This window comes from Hyla sarda, chromosome 1 (assembly GCF_029499605.1).
Source record: "Hyla sarda isolate aHylSar1 chromosome 1, aHylSar1.hap1, whole genome shotgun sequence".
NCBI lineage: Eukaryota > Metazoa > Chordata > Amphibia > Anura > Hylidae > Hyla > Hyla sarda.
This window is the reverse complement of record NC_079189.1, coordinates 459,666,042-459,688,424: the sequence shown is the minus strand read 5'-3', so window position 1 is coordinate 459,688,424 and position 22,383 is coordinate 459,666,042. Positions and strand designations below refer to the sequence as shown.

The window sequence follows — 22,383 nt, the reverse complement described above, 5'->3', positions numbered from 1 at the left end:
GAATGACCTATAAACACACTTACTAATAGCTTTTTGGGTAAGCTAAAAAAAAAGTCCTATCTTTCTAATTCGATGCCTTTCCTAGTAGAAATTCAACACATTCTATGCAGCCAGCGCCTTCCTATCTGTGAGTCCCATTATTTCCTATAGAGTTTTAATATAACTAAGAAACTGAGAAAGCTGCCAAGCAACACCAGACTGAACCGCAGTGTCTGCATGCTACCATAACAATTATGCGGTACTGGAAGATTCCAAGTAGTATAAGCAATAGGGGACGCCAAAAAAAAAAAAAAAAAAAAGAAACAACCTCCCCTATCAGTGATGCCAAGCTTCCCTTTCGTTGTCCCTTCCCTTTGGCTGTCAAGCTCCACCTCAGCCCATGTGATCTGACGTCTCATTTTGATTGGTCCATGTCGCGCTTGGTTACGGTGGAGCGCAGCGTTAGTTGACAGGGCGCCTTAGCAACTCGGGCGCGCGGTATTGAGCGGTAAAAGGCGTCGTTACGATGCTCCTCCGGGGCGCCCGGTGCCTGGTGATGTTGGCAGCGGTGGGGTTAATAACTCAGACGGAGGCACAGTCAGTTATAGGTGAGTATTAGGAACAGACTAAGGGGAGGCCTCTGCTCCAGTTCCCATAGAGTAGTTATCCCCAACCTGTGTCTTCTCAGTTGCTGCAGAACTACAATTCCCAGCATGTCCTATCTGTGGCTGTTTCAAAGCTATCACTCAGGTAGGGCATGCTGGGAGTGATAGTGTGTCCTTAACTCAGTGTTTCCCAACCAGGGTGCCTCCAGCTGTTGCAAAACTACAGCGTCTAGCATGCCCGGACAGCCTTTGCCTGTCCAGACATGCATGGAGGCACCCTGGTTGGGACACAGAGTTACTGATCCTCACTTTTCTAATCTGCATCAGAAACGTGACCCGATTTTCTGTGTATAAGCCACATGAGAGCTGATTCACATGTTATATTAGGGATATCAGGATGGAAATTAAAGGGATACTCCGGTGTACAACTTTTTTTTTTTTAATCAACTGGTGCCAGAAAGTTAAACAGATTTGTAAATTACCGTATTTTTCGCCATATAAGGCGCACTTTTTCTTCCCCAAAACTGGGGGGGAAAAGTTGGTGCGTCTTATACGGCGAATACACCCCTATCGCGGCGGTCCCTGTGGCCATCAACGGCCGGGACCCGCGGCTAATACAGGACATCACCGATCGCGGTGATGCCCTGTATTAACCCTTCAGACGCGGCGATCAAAGCTGACCGCCGCATCTGAAGGGAAAGTGACACTAACCCGGCTGTTCAGTCGGGCTGTTCGGGACCGCCGCGATTTTACCGCGGCGGTCCCGAACAGCCCGACTGAATAGCCGGGTTAGTGCTTACAGGACACCGGGAGGGACCTTACCTGCCTCCTCGGTGTCTTCTCCATTCAGGGATACCCTGTATGGCCGGCGCTCTCCTTCCTCGTCATCATGTCGTCGCGTACGTACGTGCGTCGGCGTGCGTGACGATGTGATGACGGAGAGCGAGGATACCCGGCCGGCAGCAGAGACGTTCCGGAGCGACGGGGACACGGCGACAGCGAAGGAGCGACATCCAGGGCAGCGGTGACGGGTCCGAAGCGGCTGGGACACGTGAGTATTATCTCCTATGCAGTGGTCTTCAACCTGCGGACCTCCAGATGTTGCAAAACTACAACTCCCAGCATGCCCGGACAGCCAACTGGTTGTAGTTATGCAACATCTGGAGGTCCGCAGGTTGAAGACCACTATTGGGTTCAAAATCTTAATTTTTTTAGATTTTGCACCTATAAATTGGGTGCGTCTTATACGCCGGTGCGTCCTATAGGGTGAAAAATACGGTACTTATATTAAAAATCTTAATCCTTCCTGTACTTATTAGCTGCTGAATACTACAGAGGAAATAATTTTCTTTTTGGAACACAGTGCTGTCTGCTGACATCATGAGCACAGTGCTCTCTGCTGACATCTCTGTCTATTTTAGGAACTGTCCAGAGCAGCATATGTTTGCTATGGGGATTTTCTCCTACTCTGGACAGTTCTTAAAATGGACAGAGATGTCAGCAGAGAGCACTGTGTTCCAAAAAGAAAATAATTTCCTCTGTAGTATTCAGCAGCTAAGAAGTACTGGAAGGATTAAGATTTTTTAATAGAAGTAATTAAAAAAAATCTGTATAAGAAAGAAAAGAGGGGCTGCCTATACCTCAAGGACAGTCATTTGAACAATTTAATATATTTAGGCTGAGACCGTGCTTCAAATATTCATAATATAAATTTAGTGAAAACATGAACATCAAAATGCAATATGTAAAAATATATACAAATGCCTAGAGACAAAGTGAATCCATATACAATAGTTTTGCAATAAATTTTTTTTTTCCTTTTAATAAATGTATCAATGCAGAGTGACCGCTAATCCGGCAATTCTGTAACCGATAGTCCGGTCTGGTGCTACCAATGTCCAGAAAAATAAATCAAAACAAATATATGAATGTCCAGAGTATTGTCCCAAATAAATCTGCAAAATGTTGTATAATATAGTAGAGATATTACCCGATCAGGATTCCTGTGTTATCCTTGCGCTGTGACGCTGTCCTGTGAGCGCTGGCAGGCGCCGGCACGGCTGGCTCAGACGGCACTGAACCTGGTGTTTGCCGTGCGATGTTGCAGTCCGGAGGTGTCAGCAATGGTGTTGGCTGCTTTCCCACGTGTGGATGGCGTCTGACGTCAGCGGTCAGGAACTGCAGGTATTAAATGCTCCAGGTGATACCCAGGATCAGCGGCACAGACTGCAACATCGCACGGCAAACATCAGGTTCAGTGCCGTCTGAACCAGCCGCCAGCAATCACAGGACAGCGTCACAGCGCAAGGATAACACAGGAATCCTTATCGGGTAATATCTCTACTATATTATACAACATTTTGCAGATTTATTTGGGACAATACTCTGGACATTCATACATTTGTCTTGATTTATTTTTCTGGACATTGGTAGCACCAGACCAGACTATCAGTTACAGAATTGCCGGATTAGCGGTCACACTGCATTGGTACATTTATTAAAAGGAAAATTTTTTTATTGCAAAACTATTGTATATGGATTCACTTGCTTGTAACTTTATCCCCCCCCCCTCCACAAGGGCCCTGTGAGGCAATTTTTCTGTATATATTTTTACATATTGCATTTTGATGTTCATGTTTTAAATAAATTTATATTATGAATATTTGAAGTACGGTCTCAGCCTAAATATATTAAATTGTTTACTGTCCTTGAGGTATAGGCAGCCCCTCTTTTCTTTCTTATACAAATTATTACTATACACTTGGGTATAGGTGTTTTTGCCTACTCTGCCTCGGCCAGTATTTAATTGTGAGCTGCACCATTTTCTAAATTTATAATTTACAAATCTGTTTAACTTTCTGGCACCAGTTGATTTAAAAAAAAAAATTTTTTTTCCATCGGAGTACCCTTTTAACCAGCGATGCCTATCTACAATCATGTTGAGGAATACGCTGGAGATTTGTTGTAGTCAGTGTAAAATTAAAAAAGTTACGGGTCTTAGAAGTTGAGGAGAAATAAAATGTACCGTATATACTCGAGTATAAGCTGACCCAAATATAAGCCGAGGCCCCTAATTTCACCCCAGAAACCCAAGAAAAGTTATTGACTCGACTATAAGCCTAGGGTGGGAAATACATCATCCAGACCCCCGTCATTAACACCCCCGTCTTCATCCAGACCCCCTCATCATCACCCTGTCATCATCCAGACCCCTGTCATCATCCAGACCCCTGTCATCATCCAGACCCCTGTCAGTCATCATCACCCTGTCATCATCCAGACCCCCGTCATCATCACCCTGTCATCATCCCCCCCCCCCCTTCATCATCACCGCCTGTCAATCCCTTCAGTGGTCTTCAACCTGCGGACCTCCAGATGTTGCAAAACTACAACTCCCAGCATGCCTGGACAGCCATAGGCATGCTGGGAGTTGTAGTTTTGCAACATCTGGAGTTCCGCAGGTTGACGACCACTTGACAGGCGGACAGCTCACTCGAGTATAAGCCGAGGGGGGCGTTTTCAGCATGAAAAATCGTGCTGAAAAACTCGGCTTATACTCGAGTATATACGGTACGTCTGAAATGAAAATCTGTGAGGTCGGGAAGGGGTTAAAAGATGGATAACCCCTTTAATGCTCTAAGCAGTGAGGATATTACCTGTGTGTCAACTGATGTGAGCTTTACCATCTACAAGTAGGGATATGTACTATAAATAAATGGATATACACTGCTCAAATAAATAAAGGGAACACTAAGATAACACATCCTATATCTGAATGAATGAACTAAATTATATGAAATACTTTCATCTTTACATAGATGAATGTGCTGACAACAAAATTACAACAAATTTATCAACCCACACTACAGATAGGGCTGGACGGAATGACCAAATATGTGTATCACAGTATTTTTGTAACTTATGGCGGTTCCACGGTATATAACGGTATTCCCCCCCCCCCCCCCCCCCCAAAAAAAAATTATCAGCCCAGCGCTGCGCCAGCAACGCGCTGCCCTCCTCGTCCTCCTGTTTGTTGCGGGCCACCGGCACTGACACTCAATACTGTACACTGTATCCCTATGCCCAGGCTGCAAAAGGTAAACAAAATAAACTTTAACACACGTTCCCATGTCGGCCTTATGCTCTTCCTGGGGATGGGAACGTCGGAGAGCCGTCAGCCTATCACCGGCCACAGCCGGCTTCTTACATGACAGTGCGCTCAACCTATCACCGGCCGAGGCGGAACGTCGCTGTGGCCGGTGATAGGCTGACGGCTCTCCAACATTCCCGTCCCCAGGAAGAGCGCAAGGCCGGCATGGGAACGTGCGTTAAAGTTTATTTTGTTTACCTTTTGTAGCCCGGTCATAGGAATACAGCGTACAGTAAAGATTTCCATATGTGATGATATTCGCGATGGGGACAGTGCATTGCTGGGCTGATAATTAATTGGGGGGGGGGGGTGCATAACAGCGCTCGCGGGTCACATATGATTAGTTCCCCGATGTGGGGACAGCGCAACTCTGGGCTGATAATTCATTAATTCCTGAGGGGGAGGGGCCAAATTGGTATTTCTGTATGGGGAAAAATTCATATCGTATAGGACAAAAATTTCGGTATTCGGCATGAACTGGTATACCGCCCAGCCCTAACTACAGGCTGATCCAACTTTGATGTAATGTCCTTAACATAAGTCAAAACAAGGGTCAGTAGTGTGTGTGGCCTCCACGTGCCCGAATGACCTCCCTACAACGCCTGGGCATACTCCTGGTGAGGTGGCGTGGACAGTCTGTGGTGCATGGAGCGAGACATGATGTCCCAGATGTCCTCAATCGGATTAAGGTCTGGGGAACGGGCGGGCCAGTCCATAGCATCAATGCCTTCCTCTTGCAGGAACTGCTGACACACTCCAGCCACATGAGGTCTAGCATGGTCTTGCATTAGGAGGAACCCAGGGCCAACCGCACCGGCATATGGTCTCACAAGGGGTCTGAGGATCTCATCTCGGTACCTAATGGCAGTCAGGCTACCTCTGGCAAGCACATGGAGGACTGTGCGCCGCCCCCCCCCCCCCCCCCCAAAGAAATCCCACCCCACACCATTACTGATCCACTGCCAAACCGGTCATGCTGGAGGATTTTGCAGGCAGCAGAAGATTCTCCACGGCATCTCCATACTCTGTCACGTCTTTCACATGTGCTCAGTGTGAACTTGCTTTCATCTGTGAAGAGCACAGGGCACCAGTGGCGAATTTGCCAATCTTGGTGTTCTCTGACAAATGCCAAACGTCCTGCACGGTGTTGGGCTGTTAGCATAACCCCCAACTGTGGACATTGGGCCCTCATACCACCCTCATGGAGTCTGTTTCTGACCATTTGAGTGGACACATGCACATTTGTGGCCTGCTGGAGGTCATTTTGCAGGGCTCTGGCAGTGCTCCTCCTTGCACAAAGGCAGAGGTAGCGATCCTGCTGCTGGGTTGTTGCCCTCCTACGGCCTCCTCCACGTCTCCTGATGTACTGGCCTGTCTCCTGGTAGCACCTCCATGCTCTGGACACTACGCTGACGGACACAGCAAACCTTCTTGCCACAGCTCTCATTGATGTGCCATCCTGGATGAGCTGCACTACCTGAGCCACTTGTGGGTTGTAGACTCAGTCTCATTCTACCACTAGAGTGAAAGCACCGCCAGCATTCAAAAGTGACCAATACATCAACCAGGCAGCATAGGAATTGAGAAGTGGTCTGTGGTAACCACCTGCAGAACCACTCCTTTATTGGGGGTGTCTTGCTAATTGCCTATAATTTCCACCTGTTGTCTATTCCATTTACACAACAGCATGTGAAATTGATTGTCAATCAGTGTTGCTTCCTGAGTGGACAGTGTAATTTCACACAAGTGTGATTGACTTGGAGGTACATTGTGGTGTTCCCTTTTTTTTTTTTTTTTTTTTTTAAGCTGTGTATATTACCATCTACAAATAGTGATATGTACTATAAATAAATAGATATGTATTACCATCTACAAGTAGTACAGTAGAATCTCCCAATAGCGGACACTCACAGGGAATAAAAAGAGTCCGCTTTTGAGAGATGTGGAAAAAAGTTTAAAAATCTTTCTAAATGACGGAATACTGTACTAGCTATAGAGTGTAATTACAGTGGGGCAAGAAAGTATTTAGTCAGCCACCAACTGTGCAAGTTCTCCCACTTAAAAAGATGAGAGAGGCATGTAATTGTCATCATAGGTATACCTCAATTATGAGAGACATGAGAAAAAAAATCCATAAAATCACATTGTCTGATCTTTAACCCCTTAACGACGCAGGACGTATATTTACGTCCTGCGCCGGCTCCCGCGATATGAAGCGGGATCGCGCCGCGATCCCGCATCATATCGCGTGGGTCCCGGCGCTAATCAACGGCCGGGACCCGCGGCTAATACCACATATCGCCGATCGCGGAGATGTGCGGTATTAACCCTTTAGAAGCGGCGGTCAAAGCTGACCGCCGCTTCTAAAGTGAAACTGAAAGTATCCCGGCTGCTCAGTCGGGCTGTTCGGGACCGCCGCGGTGAAATCGCGGCGTCCCGAACAGCTGATCGGACACCGGGAGGGCTCTTACCTGCCTCCCTGGTGTCCGATCGACGAATGACTGCTCCGTGCCTGAGATCCAGGCAGGAGCAGTCAAGCGTCGATAATGCTGATCACAGGCGTGTTAATACACGCCTGTGATCAGGATGAAAGATCAGTGTGTGCAGTGTTATAGGTCCCTATGGGACCTATAACACTGCAAAAAAAAAGTAAAAAAAAAGTGTTAATAAAGGTCATTTAACCCCTTCCCTAATAAAAGTTTGAATCACCCCCCTTTTCCCATAAGAAAAATAAAACAGTGTAAAAAAAAATAAAAATAAACATATGTGGTATCGCCGCGTGCGTAAATGTCCGAACTATAAAAATATATCATTAATTAAGCCGTACGGTCAATGGCGTATGCGCAAAAAAATTCCAAAGTCCAAAAAAGCGTATTTTGGTAACTTTTTATAACATTAAAAAATGAATAAAAAGTGATCAAAAAGTCAGATCAAAACAAAAATTATACCAATAAAAACTTCAGATCACGGCGCAAAAAATGAGTCCTCATACCGCCCCGTACGTGGAAAAATAAAAAAGTTATAGGGGTCAGAAGATGACATTTTTAAACGTATAAATTTTCCTGCATGTAGTTATGATTTTTTCCAGAAGTGCGACAAAATCAAACCTATATAAGTAGGGTATCATTTTAACCGTATGGACCTACAGAATAATGATAAGGTGTCATTTTTACCGAAATATGCACTGCGTAGAAACGGAAGCCCCCAAAAGTTACAAAATGGCGTTTTTTTTCGATTTTGTCGCACAATGATTTTTTTTTCCGTTTCGCCGTGCATTTTTGGGTAAAATGACTAATGTCACTGCAAAGTAGAATTGGCGACGCAAAAAATAAGCCATAATATGGATTTTTAGGTGGAAAATTGAAAGGGTTATGATTTTTTAAAGGTAAGGAGGAAAAAACGAAAGTGCAAAAACGGAAAAACCCTGAGTCCTTAAGGGGTTAAAGAATTTATTTGCGAATTATGGTGGAAAATAAGTATTTGGTCAATAACAAAAGTTCCTCTCAATACTTTATGTACCCTTTGTTGGCAATGACTTCACCTTGTAAGTCTTCACAAGGTTTTCACACACTGTTGCTGGTATTTTGGCCCATTTTTTTTCCCTCCATGCAGATCTCCTCTAGAGCAGTGATGTTTTGGGGCTGTCGTGGGGCAACATGGACTTTCAATTAAGGTTTTCTAAGGGGTTGAGATCTGGAGACTGGCTAGTCCACTCCAGGACCTCGAAATGCTTCTTACGAATCCACTCCTTCGTTGCCCAGGCGGTGTGTTTGGGATCATTGTCATGCTGAAAGACCCAGCCACATTTCATCTTCAATGCCCTTGCTGATGGAAGGAGGTTTTCACTCAGAATCTCACGATACATGGCCCCATTCATTCTTTCCTTTACAAGGATTAGTCGTCCTTGTCCCTTTGCGGAAAAACAGCCCCAAAGCATGAGGTTTCCACCCCCATGCTTCACAGTAGGTATGGTGTTCTTTGGATGCAACTCAGCATTCTTTCTCCTCCAAACACGACGAGTTGAGTTTTTTTTACCAAAAAGTTCTGCTTTGGTTTCATCTGCTTTGGTTTCATTTGACCATATGACATTCTCCAAATACTCTTCTGGACCATCCAAATGCTCTCTAGCAAACTTCAGATGGGCCCAGACATGTACTGGCTTAAGCAGGGGGACACGTCTGGCACTGCATGATTTGAGTCCCTGGCATCGTAGTGTGTTACTCTGCAGGTCATTCAATAGGTCCCCCTGTGTGGTTCTGGGATTTTTGCTCACCTTTCTTGTGATCATTTTGACACCACTGGGTGAGATCTTGCGTGGAGCCCCAGATCGAGGGTCTTGTATGTCTTCCATTTTGGAATGGAAATGGAAGATGAACAACAAATGTCACTGATTCTGATGGCATCAGTGATAAAACTGGTAAAAAAATCAGAGGGGAAAAAAGTTGGCCAGGAAAGTGTCAATTTGCTAGAAGATGAGGCAACTTTATGACACCCAGCGAGTTCCGTACATGAGGCCTTTTCTGATAAATTGAACCTGTGCACAGAACTTTCTGGGCGTCCTATGGTTGCCTTGGCAGCTGTACTGCCTAGCATTAGCTGTGTCTCTGCACCAATATTTGCAGAGCAGCCTGGAGACCAATGCTGGACTTGCACTTTTAGGGTTCGTTCACATGAGAGGCTTTTCTGTCAAACTCGCAACGTGTTTCCCACTGCGAAATTGAAAGGGGCAGGCTGCCGAAAATCTGCTGCAGATTCCATAGAAGTCAATGGGGTCTGTGGCGGATTTTCAACAGTGAAGATTCCACAGCTGAAAATCTGCTGCAGAGAGCCCGTCCCTTTCAAATTCTCCCCTTTAAACTTGCTGCGGGAAACGCGCTGCGAGTTTGAAAGGAAATCCGCTTGTGTGAACGCACAGCGAAATGTCCGCCCAAAAAACACAGGTAGACATTCCTCACATTTGAAAGTTCCGGTGAGCGCTAGGCTCTGACCAGTCGTAAATGTCCACACTTTTATTAAAATAGCAACAAAAAACGTCTGAGCCTAAAAACACTACAGTGATCCCTTAACTTACAATGACCTCAGGTTAAAATATTTATAACATACAATGGTCTTTTCTGGCCCATTCAAACCTGAAACCAGACTCAACATACAATGCCATGTACAGTCCAGATCTGCGAAACTAGTCAATGGCTGGATTTTACTGGTAAAACACCTGTTTTACTGAAGTGCATGCACTGACTGGCTGTCTGGTAGCGTCTCCCTACAGTGCAGGGTGGTACTACATGTTCTGTACTACTCTTTACCTGTGCCACAGTTAGCTGCGCCATTGCTCACCAGGTGAGGGCTGCACCATTTTCCTTTTTTGGGATACTGTGTGTACTGAACAGGACCCTAAAGCTACATACACAGTGATTTACAGCTTCCAGCAGCTATCCATTAGTTATCTACTTCGTTTTCTTTAACCCTCATTTTTGTGATATAAGTTATGGTATCACCATACAAGGATTTCCACATTTATCCCGTTACCAATTAATATTGTATCCTAAGTAGGGATGTCCCGATACCGATACTGGACATTTGTACTTGTACATGTGCAAATGTCCCCGATACCGATATCACAGAGGTGTGGTAAGCCGCCTGCACTCTCCGCTGCTGAGCTAGGGCATAGCATTGATCAGTGTATTCAATCTACAGATTGAATGTAATAGTCCACTAAAAAGTGAAAAAATAATAAATGTGAATTAACCCCTTCCCAATGAAAAAAATTTTCAAAAAAGTACCGTATTTATCGTGGTATACCATGCCCCGGCCTATAACACGCAACCTCATTTTACCAAGGATATTTGGGTAAAAAAAGTTTTTTACCCAAATATCCATGGTAAAATGAGGGTGCGTGTGCGCGTGTATACCCCGATACACCCCCAGGAAAGGCAGGGGGAGAGAGGCCGTCGCTGCCCGCTTCCCTCCCCCTGCCTTTCCTGGGGTCTAGAGCCCTGCTGCCGGCCCTTCTCTCCCCCTGGCTATCGGCGCCACTGCCCATTCTGTCCCCCTGATTATCGGTGCCGCTGCCCCATTGCCTCTCCCCATCCCCGGTGGCATAATTACCTGGGTCGGGTCCGCGCTGCTGAAGACCTCCGGCGTGCGTCCCCTGCGTCGTTGCTATGCGCTGCACGGCGCGGCGCATGACGTCCGTGCGCCGCGCCGTGCATAGCAATGACACGGGACGCACGCCGGAGGCCTGCAGCAGCGCGGACCCGACCCAGGTAATTATGCCACCGGGGATGTGGGAGGCAACGGGGCAGCGGCGCCGGCAATGGGTGCCACTGCCCCTTCTCTCCCCCTGGCTGTCGGCGCCGCTTCTCTCCCCCTGGCTATCGGTGCCGGCACCGATAGTCAGGGGGACAGAACGGGCAGCGGCGCCGATAGCCAGGGGGAGAGAAGGGCCGGCAGCAGGGCTCTAGACCCCAGGAAAGGCAGGGGGAGAGAAACGGGCAGCGACGGCCTCTCTCCCCCTGCCTTTCCTGGGGGTGTATCGGCGTTTAACACGCACATAGACTTTAGGCTAAAAATTTTAGCCTAAAAAGTGCGTGTTATACGCCGATAAATACGGTATATATGATTTTTTTTAATATAAAAAAAGCCCTTTCTTTTATAAAAACTATTAAGTGTACGTTCACACGGGCGGATCCACAGCGCATTTTCCACTGCGATTCCACTGAAGGACCACTGCATGCTGCCTTTAGATGTGCCTGGTCAGAGTGGCAATACACCGCTATGAGCAGACGCACCAAAGCGATGTGCGAGTCGCTGCGCATGCACAGTGTACTCACACACATCGTGGCCGCTCCCCCTGCTCCATGAGCTAGGCCAAGAGCGTCCGCGATGTGTAAGTACACTGCGCATGCATGCTGCGACTCGCCAATCACAGTGTGTCTGCTCGTAGCAGCATATTGCCGCTCTGAGCAGGCACATCTGAGGCACCACGTGGTGCTCCTTCAGCGGTGAATCCGCAGCGTTAAATATGCTGTGGATCTGCCCGTGTTAACGTACCCTTAAGGGAAAAAAAAAATCTGTCACAAGACATTGAAAAAAGTTATTGTTAATTGGTATCAGCGAGTACTTCAGAAAAAGTAACGGTACTCGTACCCTGTCTAAAAAAAAATGGTATCGGACCATCCCTAATCCTAAGTAAGGCACTGTTTACATCATACTTTGGTGCTACAACACTTTATATGGGTACTGGCAAAAAGCCATTCTGATGTATGCTGTAGTGAGAGACCAAACTTAGTCTACTTGCAGCTATGTTTGGTCTATATATATATATATATATATATATATATATATATATATATATATACACACGTTTGTATGAGAGACTCAAAAGAACAGTCTACAGAACAAGAAGTATATGTTTGGGAAACAGAAACATGGGGGAAAGTTGACCAGTTGCCCATAGCAACCAATCAGATCGCTTCTTTCATGTTTCAGAGGCTTTTTTTTTTTAAATGGAAGCATGCTAACTGGTTGCTATGGGCAACTGGTCAACTTTTCTTCTGCACAGATTTTGATAAATCTCCCCAATAGTTACTAGTAGTCTATGGGTACATTGCGGGTTTGCTATGAAATATCTTTTTTGCTGGTATCATGATTTATACCGGTGGTGTGGCCTTAGTAATAACACATGTAGTAATTCAAGATTTTTGTACTTTTGTGTTTAGGTTTCTATCCTTCCACAGTCCTTTTGTCTGGACCACAAATGACAACTTTCCTTGTTTCAAATGTATCCTCTGATCAGTTATCTCTTGAAGTCATTGACAGTACAGGTAAGTTTTTAGTTTAATAATGAATAAATAAAATAATAGCCTGCTTCTCTGAGTCACTTTGAGGAGGAGCCATTCAGGGCTCCCGGTGGGGTTTTCAAATAGAAGCGCTGTGGTGGGGAAAGATATATAGAATCACTGGGGGGGGGGGGTATATATCTGGCCCCCACAGCGCTTCTGTATATCTTGTCCCCCGCAGCGCATTTATATATGTGTCCCCCGCAGCGCATTCATATATGTTCCCTCCGCAGCACATTTATATATGTCCCCACCCCCCCCTGCAGCGCAGTTATATATGTTACCACCACAGCGCATATATATGTTCCCTCCGCAGCGCTATCATAAGCCCCTGGCAGCGCTATGAATCAAAATTATTCTACAGCTGCGCATCTGGCCAGCACGATGTGCAGCTGAAAGAATACTTGTCATTCATAGCGCTGCAGCGGCATCTGTATATAGATGCACTGCAGGGGTCAGACATATATCCATATGTCTGGCCCTCACAGCGCTTCTATAATCAAATGCCTTGGCAGCGCTTTGAATGACAAGTATTCTTTCAGCTGCACATCGTTCTGGCCAGATGCTATGCTGTAGAATACTTTTGATTCATAGTGCTGCCGGGGGCTTATGATAGCGCTGCGGAGGGAACATATATATGCGCTGCGGTGGTAACTTATATAAATGTGCTGCGGGGGGCAAGATATATAGAAGCGGTGTGGGGGCCAGATATATACCCCCCCCCCCCCCCCCTCCCCAGCGATTCTATATATCTTTCCCCAACGCAGCGCTTCTATTTGAAAACCCCGCCGGAAGCCCTTATTCGCTCCTCAACACCGGCCATTCTGGGCTCCCGGCAGGGAATTTAAAAATGAAAGTACAGAATACATTGTACATTGCAGGGGAGCGCAGCATGCAGCCCGCTCCCCTGTGTAATAACTTCTAATCGCATCGGATCTCAGAAGTGAGACCCAGTGCGATCAATTCCTCAGCCCCTTGTACTACAACACTCATCATGGAACAGAGTTTAATGTAGTTAAACACTAATGTAGCCTCCCCAGCTGTCTGCAGACTCCTGCAGCCGGGGAATTACTATTCCCATCATGGAAACAAGTCTGTTCCATGAGGGGTGAAGTTATAGTCCCTCAGCAGTGCAGGAGTCTGCTGATGTCACATCTTCTGAGCATGCTCAGAAGTAATAACGGATATTATAAACCAGGTGCAAACGGATGACATAAAGGCTCATCCGTCAGCCATAGACTTCAATGTTAAAAATAACGGCCGTTAATTTACCCATTTCTTGTGACGGAAGAAAAATTAGTGCATGTGCCGGTTTTTCTTCAGTCACAATTAACGGCCGTTAGTCATGACAGACCCTTAACTGGTCATAATGGATAATCCAAAAATCCCAAAGGCTTGAATGGGATTTTGTAACGGACATTTATAACGGATGAATTTTATAGTATGAAAGCAGCCTAAGGGTGTGTTCACACATGCAGATTTTCTTCAGGTTTTCCACTGTGGGTTTAGCCGCAGCAATTTTCCACATTAAAATCAATGAGTAGGAATGAAATCTACTGCAGATTTTTTGCTACAAAAATCCGCCATGACTAATCCCACAGAACATCTGCCCATGTGAATGGTACCCTTAAAATGTTACTACCATATGTAAAAACCCACTAATACTCATGACCGCAACGGGTCTCAGGAAGAAGACCTGGCGCAATCTAAACTTTTGATATGTGTCTGAATGACATTTGTGGTTACAAATGACACTAACACTTTAACCCCTTAAGGACTGAGCATTTTTCCGTTTTTGCACTTTCGTTTTTTTCCTCCTTACGTTTTAAAAATCATAACCCTTTCAATTTTGCACCTAAAATCCATATGAGGGCTTATTTTTTGTGCCACTAATTCTACTTTGTAATGACATCAGTCATTTTACCCAAAAATCGACGGCAAAACGGAAACAAAAAAAAAACGTGCAACAAATTTTAAGAAAAAACGCCATTTTGTAAATTTTGGGGGCTTCCGTTTCTAGGCAGTACATTTTTCGGAAAAAATGACACCTTATCATTATTCTGTAGGTCCATACGGTTAAAATGATACCCTACTTATGTAGGTTTAATTTTGTTGTACTTCTGGAAAAAATCATAACTACATACAGGAAAATTTATATGTTTTAAAATTGTCATTTTCTGACCCCTATAGCTTTTTTATTTTTCCACGTATGGGGGTGGAAAGAGGGCTAATTTTTGGCGCCGTGATCTGAAGTTTTTAGTTTTTGTATTGATCGGACTTTTGGATCACTTTTTATTCATTTTTTTCATGATATAAAAAAGTGACCTAAAATATGTTATTTTGGACTTGGAATTTTTTTGCGCGTACGCCATTGACCGTGCGGTTTAATTAACAATATATTTTTATAATTCGGACATTTCCACACGCAGTGATACCCCATATGTTTATTTTTATCTACACTGTTTTTTTTTTTTTTTATGGGAAAAGGGGGTGATTAAAACTTTTATTAGGGAAGGGGTTAAATGATCTTTAGTCACTTTTTTTTTCCCCCACTTTTTTTTGCAATGTTATAGCTCCCTTAGGGTGCTATAACACTGCACACACTGATCTTTTTACATTGATCATTGTTATCCCTTAGGATAACATTGCTCAATGATTCTGGCGCTTGACTGCTCATGCCTGGTTTTTTAGGCACTGAGCAGTCATTCGGCGATCGGACACCAGGAAGCAGGTAGGGGGACCCTCCTCGTGTCCTACAGCTGTTCGATACGCTGCGATTTCACAGTGGCGGTCCTGAACAGCCCCCTGAGCTATCCGGGAGCAGTTTAGTTTCACTTTGGAAAGGGTTAATAGCACGCGGCACAGCGATCAGTGCCATGGGCTATTAGCCACGGGTCCTGGCCGTTGCTAGGTGCCGGGCCTGACCCGCTATGATGCGGGGCCACTCCATGGCCCCGCGTTATAGAAAGGGAGTGGAATCAGGGCGTACAGGTATGCCCTGCGTCCTTAAAGAGTTAAAGTGTACCTGTCATTAACAAAAAATGTTGATTTAATGTAGATAATACCATTATATGTATACATTGATTACATTTATTTTATATTTTTGGGTAAAAAAATGAGGAGACCAGATACAGGAAGTGAGGGAAGGAGAAGCAGGGCTCCGTGCAGGCTCCTGTATTGTCAGTTATCATCTGTGTGAGCCAGGAGCTTGTTACAGAGCCCCAGTATACAGAGCCCTGCCTGTCCTCCGTGTACAGAGCCCTACATATAATGGTATTATCTGTTTTTGTTAACAACAGGTACACTTTCAAATCTAATTTCTCATTTTTACTTTTACTTTCAGATAACACATACAATAAAAATGAATAAAATATGATATACACTGTGTTATTTGTAGGTTAAAATAAAATGTAAATATGTGATTTTCTGAGTGCGTGTTCATAGAATTAAATTGACTCAATTGTTTGTGTTTCTGAGGTTAGACAAAGCTAGTTCACCCGGTCATTTGTGAGGCAGGGATTTTTATTTATTTCTAGTTTTTTTGTTAAAGTGTAGACATATCAAAAGGTTTTTATCGTTTGGGGTCTGAGTGATATGTACACTTTAAGTGACTGGAATAATAAATTGTTCTTGTACAGTCACGGACGTAAATGTTGGCACCCCTGAAATTTTCCAAGAAAATGAAGTATTTCTCACAGAGAAGGATTGCAGTAACACGTGTTTTGCTATACACATGTTTATTCCGTTTGTGTGTATTGGAACTAAGCAAATTGGGCAAAATGTCCCACCAAACTCCAAAAATGGGCTGGACAAAATTATTGTCACCCTTTCAAAATTGTGGAAAAATAGGATTGTTTGAAGCACGGGATGCACCTTTAAACTCACCTGGGGCAAGTAACAGGTGTGGGCAATATAAAAATCACACCTGAAAGCAGATAAAAAGGAGAGAAGTTCACTTAGTCTTTGCATTGTGTGTCTGTGTGTGCTACACTAAGCATTGACAACAGAAAGAGAAGAGAACTGTCTGAGTACTTGAGAACCAAAATTGTGAAAAAAAATCAACAATCTCAAGGTTACAAATCCATCTCCAGAGATCTAGATTTGCCTTTTTCCACAGTGCGCAACATTATCAAGAAGTTTGTAACCCATGGCACTGTAGCTAAACTCCCTGGGCATGGACGGAAGAGAAAAATTGATGAAAGGTGTCAACGCAGGATAGTCTGGATGGTGGATAAGCAGCCCCAAACAAGTTCCAAAGATATTCAAGCTGTCCTGCAGGCTCAGGGAGCATCAGTGTCAGCGCAAACTATCCATTTCCATTTAAATGAAATGAAACGCTATGGCAGGAGACCCAGGAGGATCCCACTGCTGACACAAAGACATAGAAAGCAAGACTACATTTTGCCAAAATGAACTTGAGTAAGCCAAAATCCTTCTGGGAAAACGTGGTATAGAACATCATTCTATTGCTTACTGAAAACGAAATGAGGCCTACAAAGAAAATAATACAGTATCTACAGTGAAATATGGTGGAGGTTCAATGATGTTTTGGGGTTGTCTTGCTGCCTCTGGCACTGGGTGCCTGGAATGTGTGCAAGGCATCATGAAATTGGAGGATTACCAATGGATTTTGGTAGGGATTGACCGATTATCGGTTTGGCCGATATTATCAGCCGATAATCACAATTTTGGGCATTATCGGTATCGGCAATTACCTTGCCGATAATGCCCCACCCCCCACCGCACTGCCCCGGCCAGAGCCCACCGCCGCCGCTGCCCCATTGCTTCCCCGGTTTTATAATTACCTGTTCCCGGGGTCTGCGTTACTTCTGTCTTCTGCGCTTTCCTGCGTTACGCTGTGCAATGACGAGTGATGTCTTCAATGCAACGTCACCGTCAGTGCGCACAGTGACAGCTCAGGATACCGCCGAGGCCAGAAGTAGCGTGGACCACGGGCCCCGGTAACAGGTAATTATAAAACCGGGGATGGGGGAGGCAATGGGGCAGCGACAGTGGTTAAACTCAGGAAAGGCAGGGGGAGAGAAGCTGGTGGTGGCAGCAGTCTCTGGCCCTGAAAAAGCCGCTGCAGTTCATTGATTTAAAGCGCCCGCTTTAAATCATTGATCTGCAGCGGCTTCTGTAGGGGTGGGGGAATGGTGAAATAGCTGATAACTTATACCGGAATATCCGTATAAGTTATCGGCTATCTGCCGGAAAGTCCACAGATTATAGGTATCGGCCCTAAAAATCAGTCCAGTGTCAGAAAGCTGGGTTTGTGTCCGAGCTCTTGGGTCTTCCAGCAGGACAATTACCCCAAACATACGCCAAAAAGCTCCCAAAAATGGATGGCAACAAAGCGCTGGAGAGTTCTGAGGTAGCCAGCAAGGAGTCCATATCTAGATCCCATTGAACACCTGTGGAGAGATCTTAAAATTGCTGTTGGGAAAAGGCGCCCTTCCAATAAGAGAGACCTGGAGCAGTTTGCAAAGGAAGAGTGGTCCAACATTCCGGCTGAGAGGTGTAAGAAGCCTATTGATGGTTATAGGAAGTGACTGATTTCAGTTATTTTTTCCAAAGGGTCTGCAACCAAATGTTAGGTTAAGGGTGCCAATAATTTTGTCCAGCCCATTTTTGGAGCTTGATGTGACATTATGTCTAATTTACTTTTTTTCCTAACTTTTTTGGTTTAGTTCCAATACACACAAAGCGGATAAAAACATGTGTATAGCAAAACATGTGTTACTGCAATCCTTTTCTGTGAGAAATACTTCATTTTTCTTGAAAAATTTCAATGTGCCAACATTTACGGCCATAACTGTATATGTTTATGCTGTGTGTGCGCAGTGTATGTCATATGAATAAAAACGGCAAACCCTTCAGCCATGTCCACTCACGTGCCTTAGTTGTACTTTAAGGGGTACTTAAATCAACTGGTGCCAGAAAGTTAAACAGATTTGTAAATTACTTCTATTAAAAAAATCTTAATTCTTCCAGTACTTATTAGCTGCTGAATACTACAGAGGAAATTCTTTTCTTTTTGGAACACAGAGCTCTCTGCTGACATCTCTGTCCATTTTAAGAAAATCCCCATAGAAAACATATGCTGCTCTGAACAGTTCCTAAAATGGACAGATGTCAGCAGAGAGCACTGTGCTCGTGATGTCAGCAGACAGCTCTGTGTTCCAAAAAGAAAATAATTTCCTCTGTAATATTCAGCAGCTAATAAGTACTGGAAGGATTAAGAATTTTTTAATAGAAGAAATATACAAATCTGTTTAACTTTCTGGCACCAGTTGATTAAAAAAAAAAGTTTTCCACCGGAGTACCCCTTTTTAATGCATATTTCCTTTTTTTTTTTCTAAGGATGTGCCAATACCATTTTGGTAAAGTAAAGTCTCCAGATAGCTGTCCCCTATATGAAAGCCCTCATATAAGCTATGTAGATAGTAGGTAACCCCCCTATTAGCTTGGTAGTTTGTCTCCATAATAGCTTGTAGGTATTAGATAGCCTCCCGTATTAGCTAGGCAGGAAAGCAGCAGTTTCTTTTATAGTAGTAAACAGTTTACTCCCCATACCTAAATTCTGCTGGTCTTCTTCCCCTGTCTGCTCAGCACGGCCTTTTCTTTCCTCTTCCTCTGCGCTCTGGCGTCTGATGACATCACTCGTGTGCCGGAGCGCAGGGTAAGATCTTGTCCTCTTGTGTTTTGCTGGCAGGCACAAGAGATATCAACAGGGTGAGAAGTCAATGGCTCTTCAGCTTGTCAAACTTCCCACTGAGTGCCACATTTAACTGTTGGCGCATCATTAGGAAGCATTTGCAGTTAAATGCGTGACATGTGGGTGCTGTTCCGGGACGACAGGACATCAGGCAAAAAATGGGACGGTTGGGAGCTCTGCCTGCCGGCGGGGTTCCCGCCGGCAGTTATCTGATAAGGTATCTGGGACATTTGCACAAGTATAAGTACTCATGCAAATGTCCAGTATCGGTCCTAATCTGGACATCCCTATTTTTTTCTATTGTACTATGTAACATATTTATTCTTTTCTAGCTTCTGTACCATCTCCAAGTTGTAATGGATCAAGTACCACAGTGAACTGGTTGTCTAGTCTGGAATCCTTTGATGCTGGGACACAAATTGTGAGTGAAATTAGAATATTAAAGGGGAGGAAATATCTGAAATATAGAGTCACTGAGTTTCTACCTGTGTTGTTCCTTCCTGATCCATTTTGCCCCACCTTGGCAAATATCTTTATTCATATCGTCCCTCACGACAGCACCACATGAGATTGCCCCCTATCTGCATAGGAACAGGAAGCACCAGAGAGGTTAAAAGGCCCCTCCCTCCATACTCCCTCAGTTTTTCTTGTTCCTATGGAGCAGGGGTGCAGAGAGGTCTGTACCTGTGTTTTTTTGTGGGCTGTAGGTGGTGGAGCTCAGGCGTGGGGAGCCGGTCGCCGTTGGCCTCCCTCTCCATTATCCCGTAACGGGTTTGCGGACTGTTTCTGCTGGTACCTCCCGATCCCGCTCTCTGTTCCTTGAGGCGCTCCAGGAGTTTATGCAGGGGACCTAATTTAGCTGGCCGGCCGCTGGTGCCCTGGTTCCCCTGGTCGCTTTCGGGTTTTGCCAGTGGAGACGTTATGCGTGTGCAGGTGACGTCACGTGCACGTCCTCTGTGATTGGCCAAAGACCAAATTCGAACCGTGGGACATATAAGGAAGCCCAGGTCTATCCAACATCCTCTGGATCACCTTGGATAGTTCGGTCTGTGCCCGCTTTATATCTCTGGAGTGCACAGGACCCAGAGGTGGGGGAATTATATTTTATAATTCCCTGTTCTTATAGGTTCCCTTCTTTCCTTTCAGGGAGACAAGGAGGCCCTGAAGAAATCTAAGGATAAAGAACCTTAAAGGGGTACTCCGGTGGAAGAGGAAATTATTTTCTTTTTGAATTTCTTTTTTATCTTGTCCACAGTGCTCTTGCTGACACCTCTGTCTGCGTCAGGAACTGTCCAGAGCAGCATAGGTTTGCAATGGGGATTTTCTCCTGCTCTGGACAGTTCCTGATACAGGCATCAGGTGTCAGCAGAGAGCACTGTGGACAAGACAAAAAAGAAATTCAAAAAGTAAAGAATTTCCTCTGTAGCATACAGCTGCTAAAAAGTACTGGAAGGGTAAAGATTTTTTTTTTTATCGAAATCATTTACAAATCTGTTTAACTTTCTGGCACCAGTTGATTTAAAAAAAGTTGATTTTCCACCGGAGTACCCCTTTAACCCCTTACGGACCCTGCCAATTTTCACTGTAGGACACGGCCATTTTTTGCACATCTGACCACTGTCACTTTAAGCATTAATAACTCTGGGATGCTCTTACCTTTCATTCTGATTACGAGATTGTTTTTTCCTGACATATTCTACTTTATGTTAGTGGTAAAATTTTGTTGATACTTGCATCATTTCTTGGTGAAAAATTGAAAAATTTGATGAAAAACTTTGAAGCTCTCTGCTTATAAGGAAAATGAATATTCCAAATAAATTATATATTGATTCACGTATACAATGGGGGAGATTTATCAAAACCTGTCCAGAGGAAAAGTTGCTCATTTGCCCATAGCAACCAATCACATTGCTTCTTTCATTTTGCAGAGGCCTTGTTAAAAATGAAAGAAGCGATCTGATTGGTTGCTATGGGCAACTGGGCACATTTTCCTCTAAACAGGTTTTGATAAATCTCCCCCAATATGTCTACTTTAGGATTACATCATAAAGTTGACATGTTTTTACTTCTGGAAGACATCAGAGGGCTTCAAATTTCAGCAGCAATTTTCAAATTTTTCACAAAATTTTCAAAATTGAAATTTTTCAGGGACCAGTTCTGTTTTGAAGTGGATTTGAAGGGCCTTCATATTAGAAATACCCCATAAATGACCCCATTATAAAAACTGCACCCCTCAGAGTATTCAAAATGACATTCAAAAGGTTTGTTAACCCTTTAGGTGTTTCACAGGAATAGCAGCAAATTTAAGGAGAAATTCAAAATCTTCATTTTTTTACACTCTCATGTTCTTGTAGACTCAGTTATTGAATTTTTACAAGGGGTAAAAGGAGAGAAATCTTCCTAAAATGTGTAACCCAATTTCTCTCGAGTAAGAAAATACCTCATATGTGTATGTCAAGTGTTCGGCGGGTGCAGTAGAGGGCTCATAAGGGAAGGAGCGACAGTGGGATTTTGGAGAGTGAATTTGTCTGAAATGGTCTTTGGGGGGCATGTCACATTTAGGAAGCCCCTATGGTGCCAGAACAGCAAAAAAAAAACACATGGCATACTATTTTGGAAATTACACCCCTCAAGGCACGTAACATGGGGTCCAGTGAGCCTTAACACCCCACGGGTGTTTGACGACTTTTCGTTAAAGTTGGATGTGTAAATAATATTTTTTTTTTTCACTAAAATACTAGTTTTCCCTCGAATTTAAAAATTTTACAAGGGATAATAGGACAAAATTCCCCCCAAAATTTGGTCACATGTGGGTATTCCTTTTTTTGCGTTTTATGTCAGAACCGCTGTAAAATCAGCCACCCCTGTGCAAATCACCAATTTAGGCCTCAAATGTACATAGTGCGCTTTCACTCCTGAGCCTTGTTGTGCATCCGCAGAGCATTTTACGCCCACATATGGGGTATTTCCATACTCAGGAGAAATTGCGTTACAAATTTTGGGGGTCTTTTTTTCCTTTTAACTCTTGTGAAAATAAAAAGTATGGGGCAACACCAGCATGTTATTGTAAATTTTTTTTATTTTTTTACACTA

General features: G+C 44.3%; 1 protein-coding gene across 1 annotated transcript in view; it reads left to right on the top strand.

The window, feature by feature from the left end:
- The first annotated feature begins 416 nt into the window (after positions 1 to 416).
- The window catches only part of TCTN2 (tectonic family member 2), a 62,344-nt gene continuing 40,377 nt past the window's right edge, over positions 417 to 22,383 (top strand). The window contains exons 1-3 of the mRNA XM_056534277.1: positions 417 to 587; positions 12,453 to 12,557; positions 19,623 to 19,711. Coding sequence (XP_056390252.1) covers positions 506 to 587; positions 12,453 to 12,557; positions 19,623 to 19,711 — 276 coding nt within the window. The 5' untranslated portion in view covers positions 417 to 505. The remainder of the gene's footprint in view (positions 588 to 12,452; positions 12,558 to 19,622; positions 19,712 to 22,383) is intronic.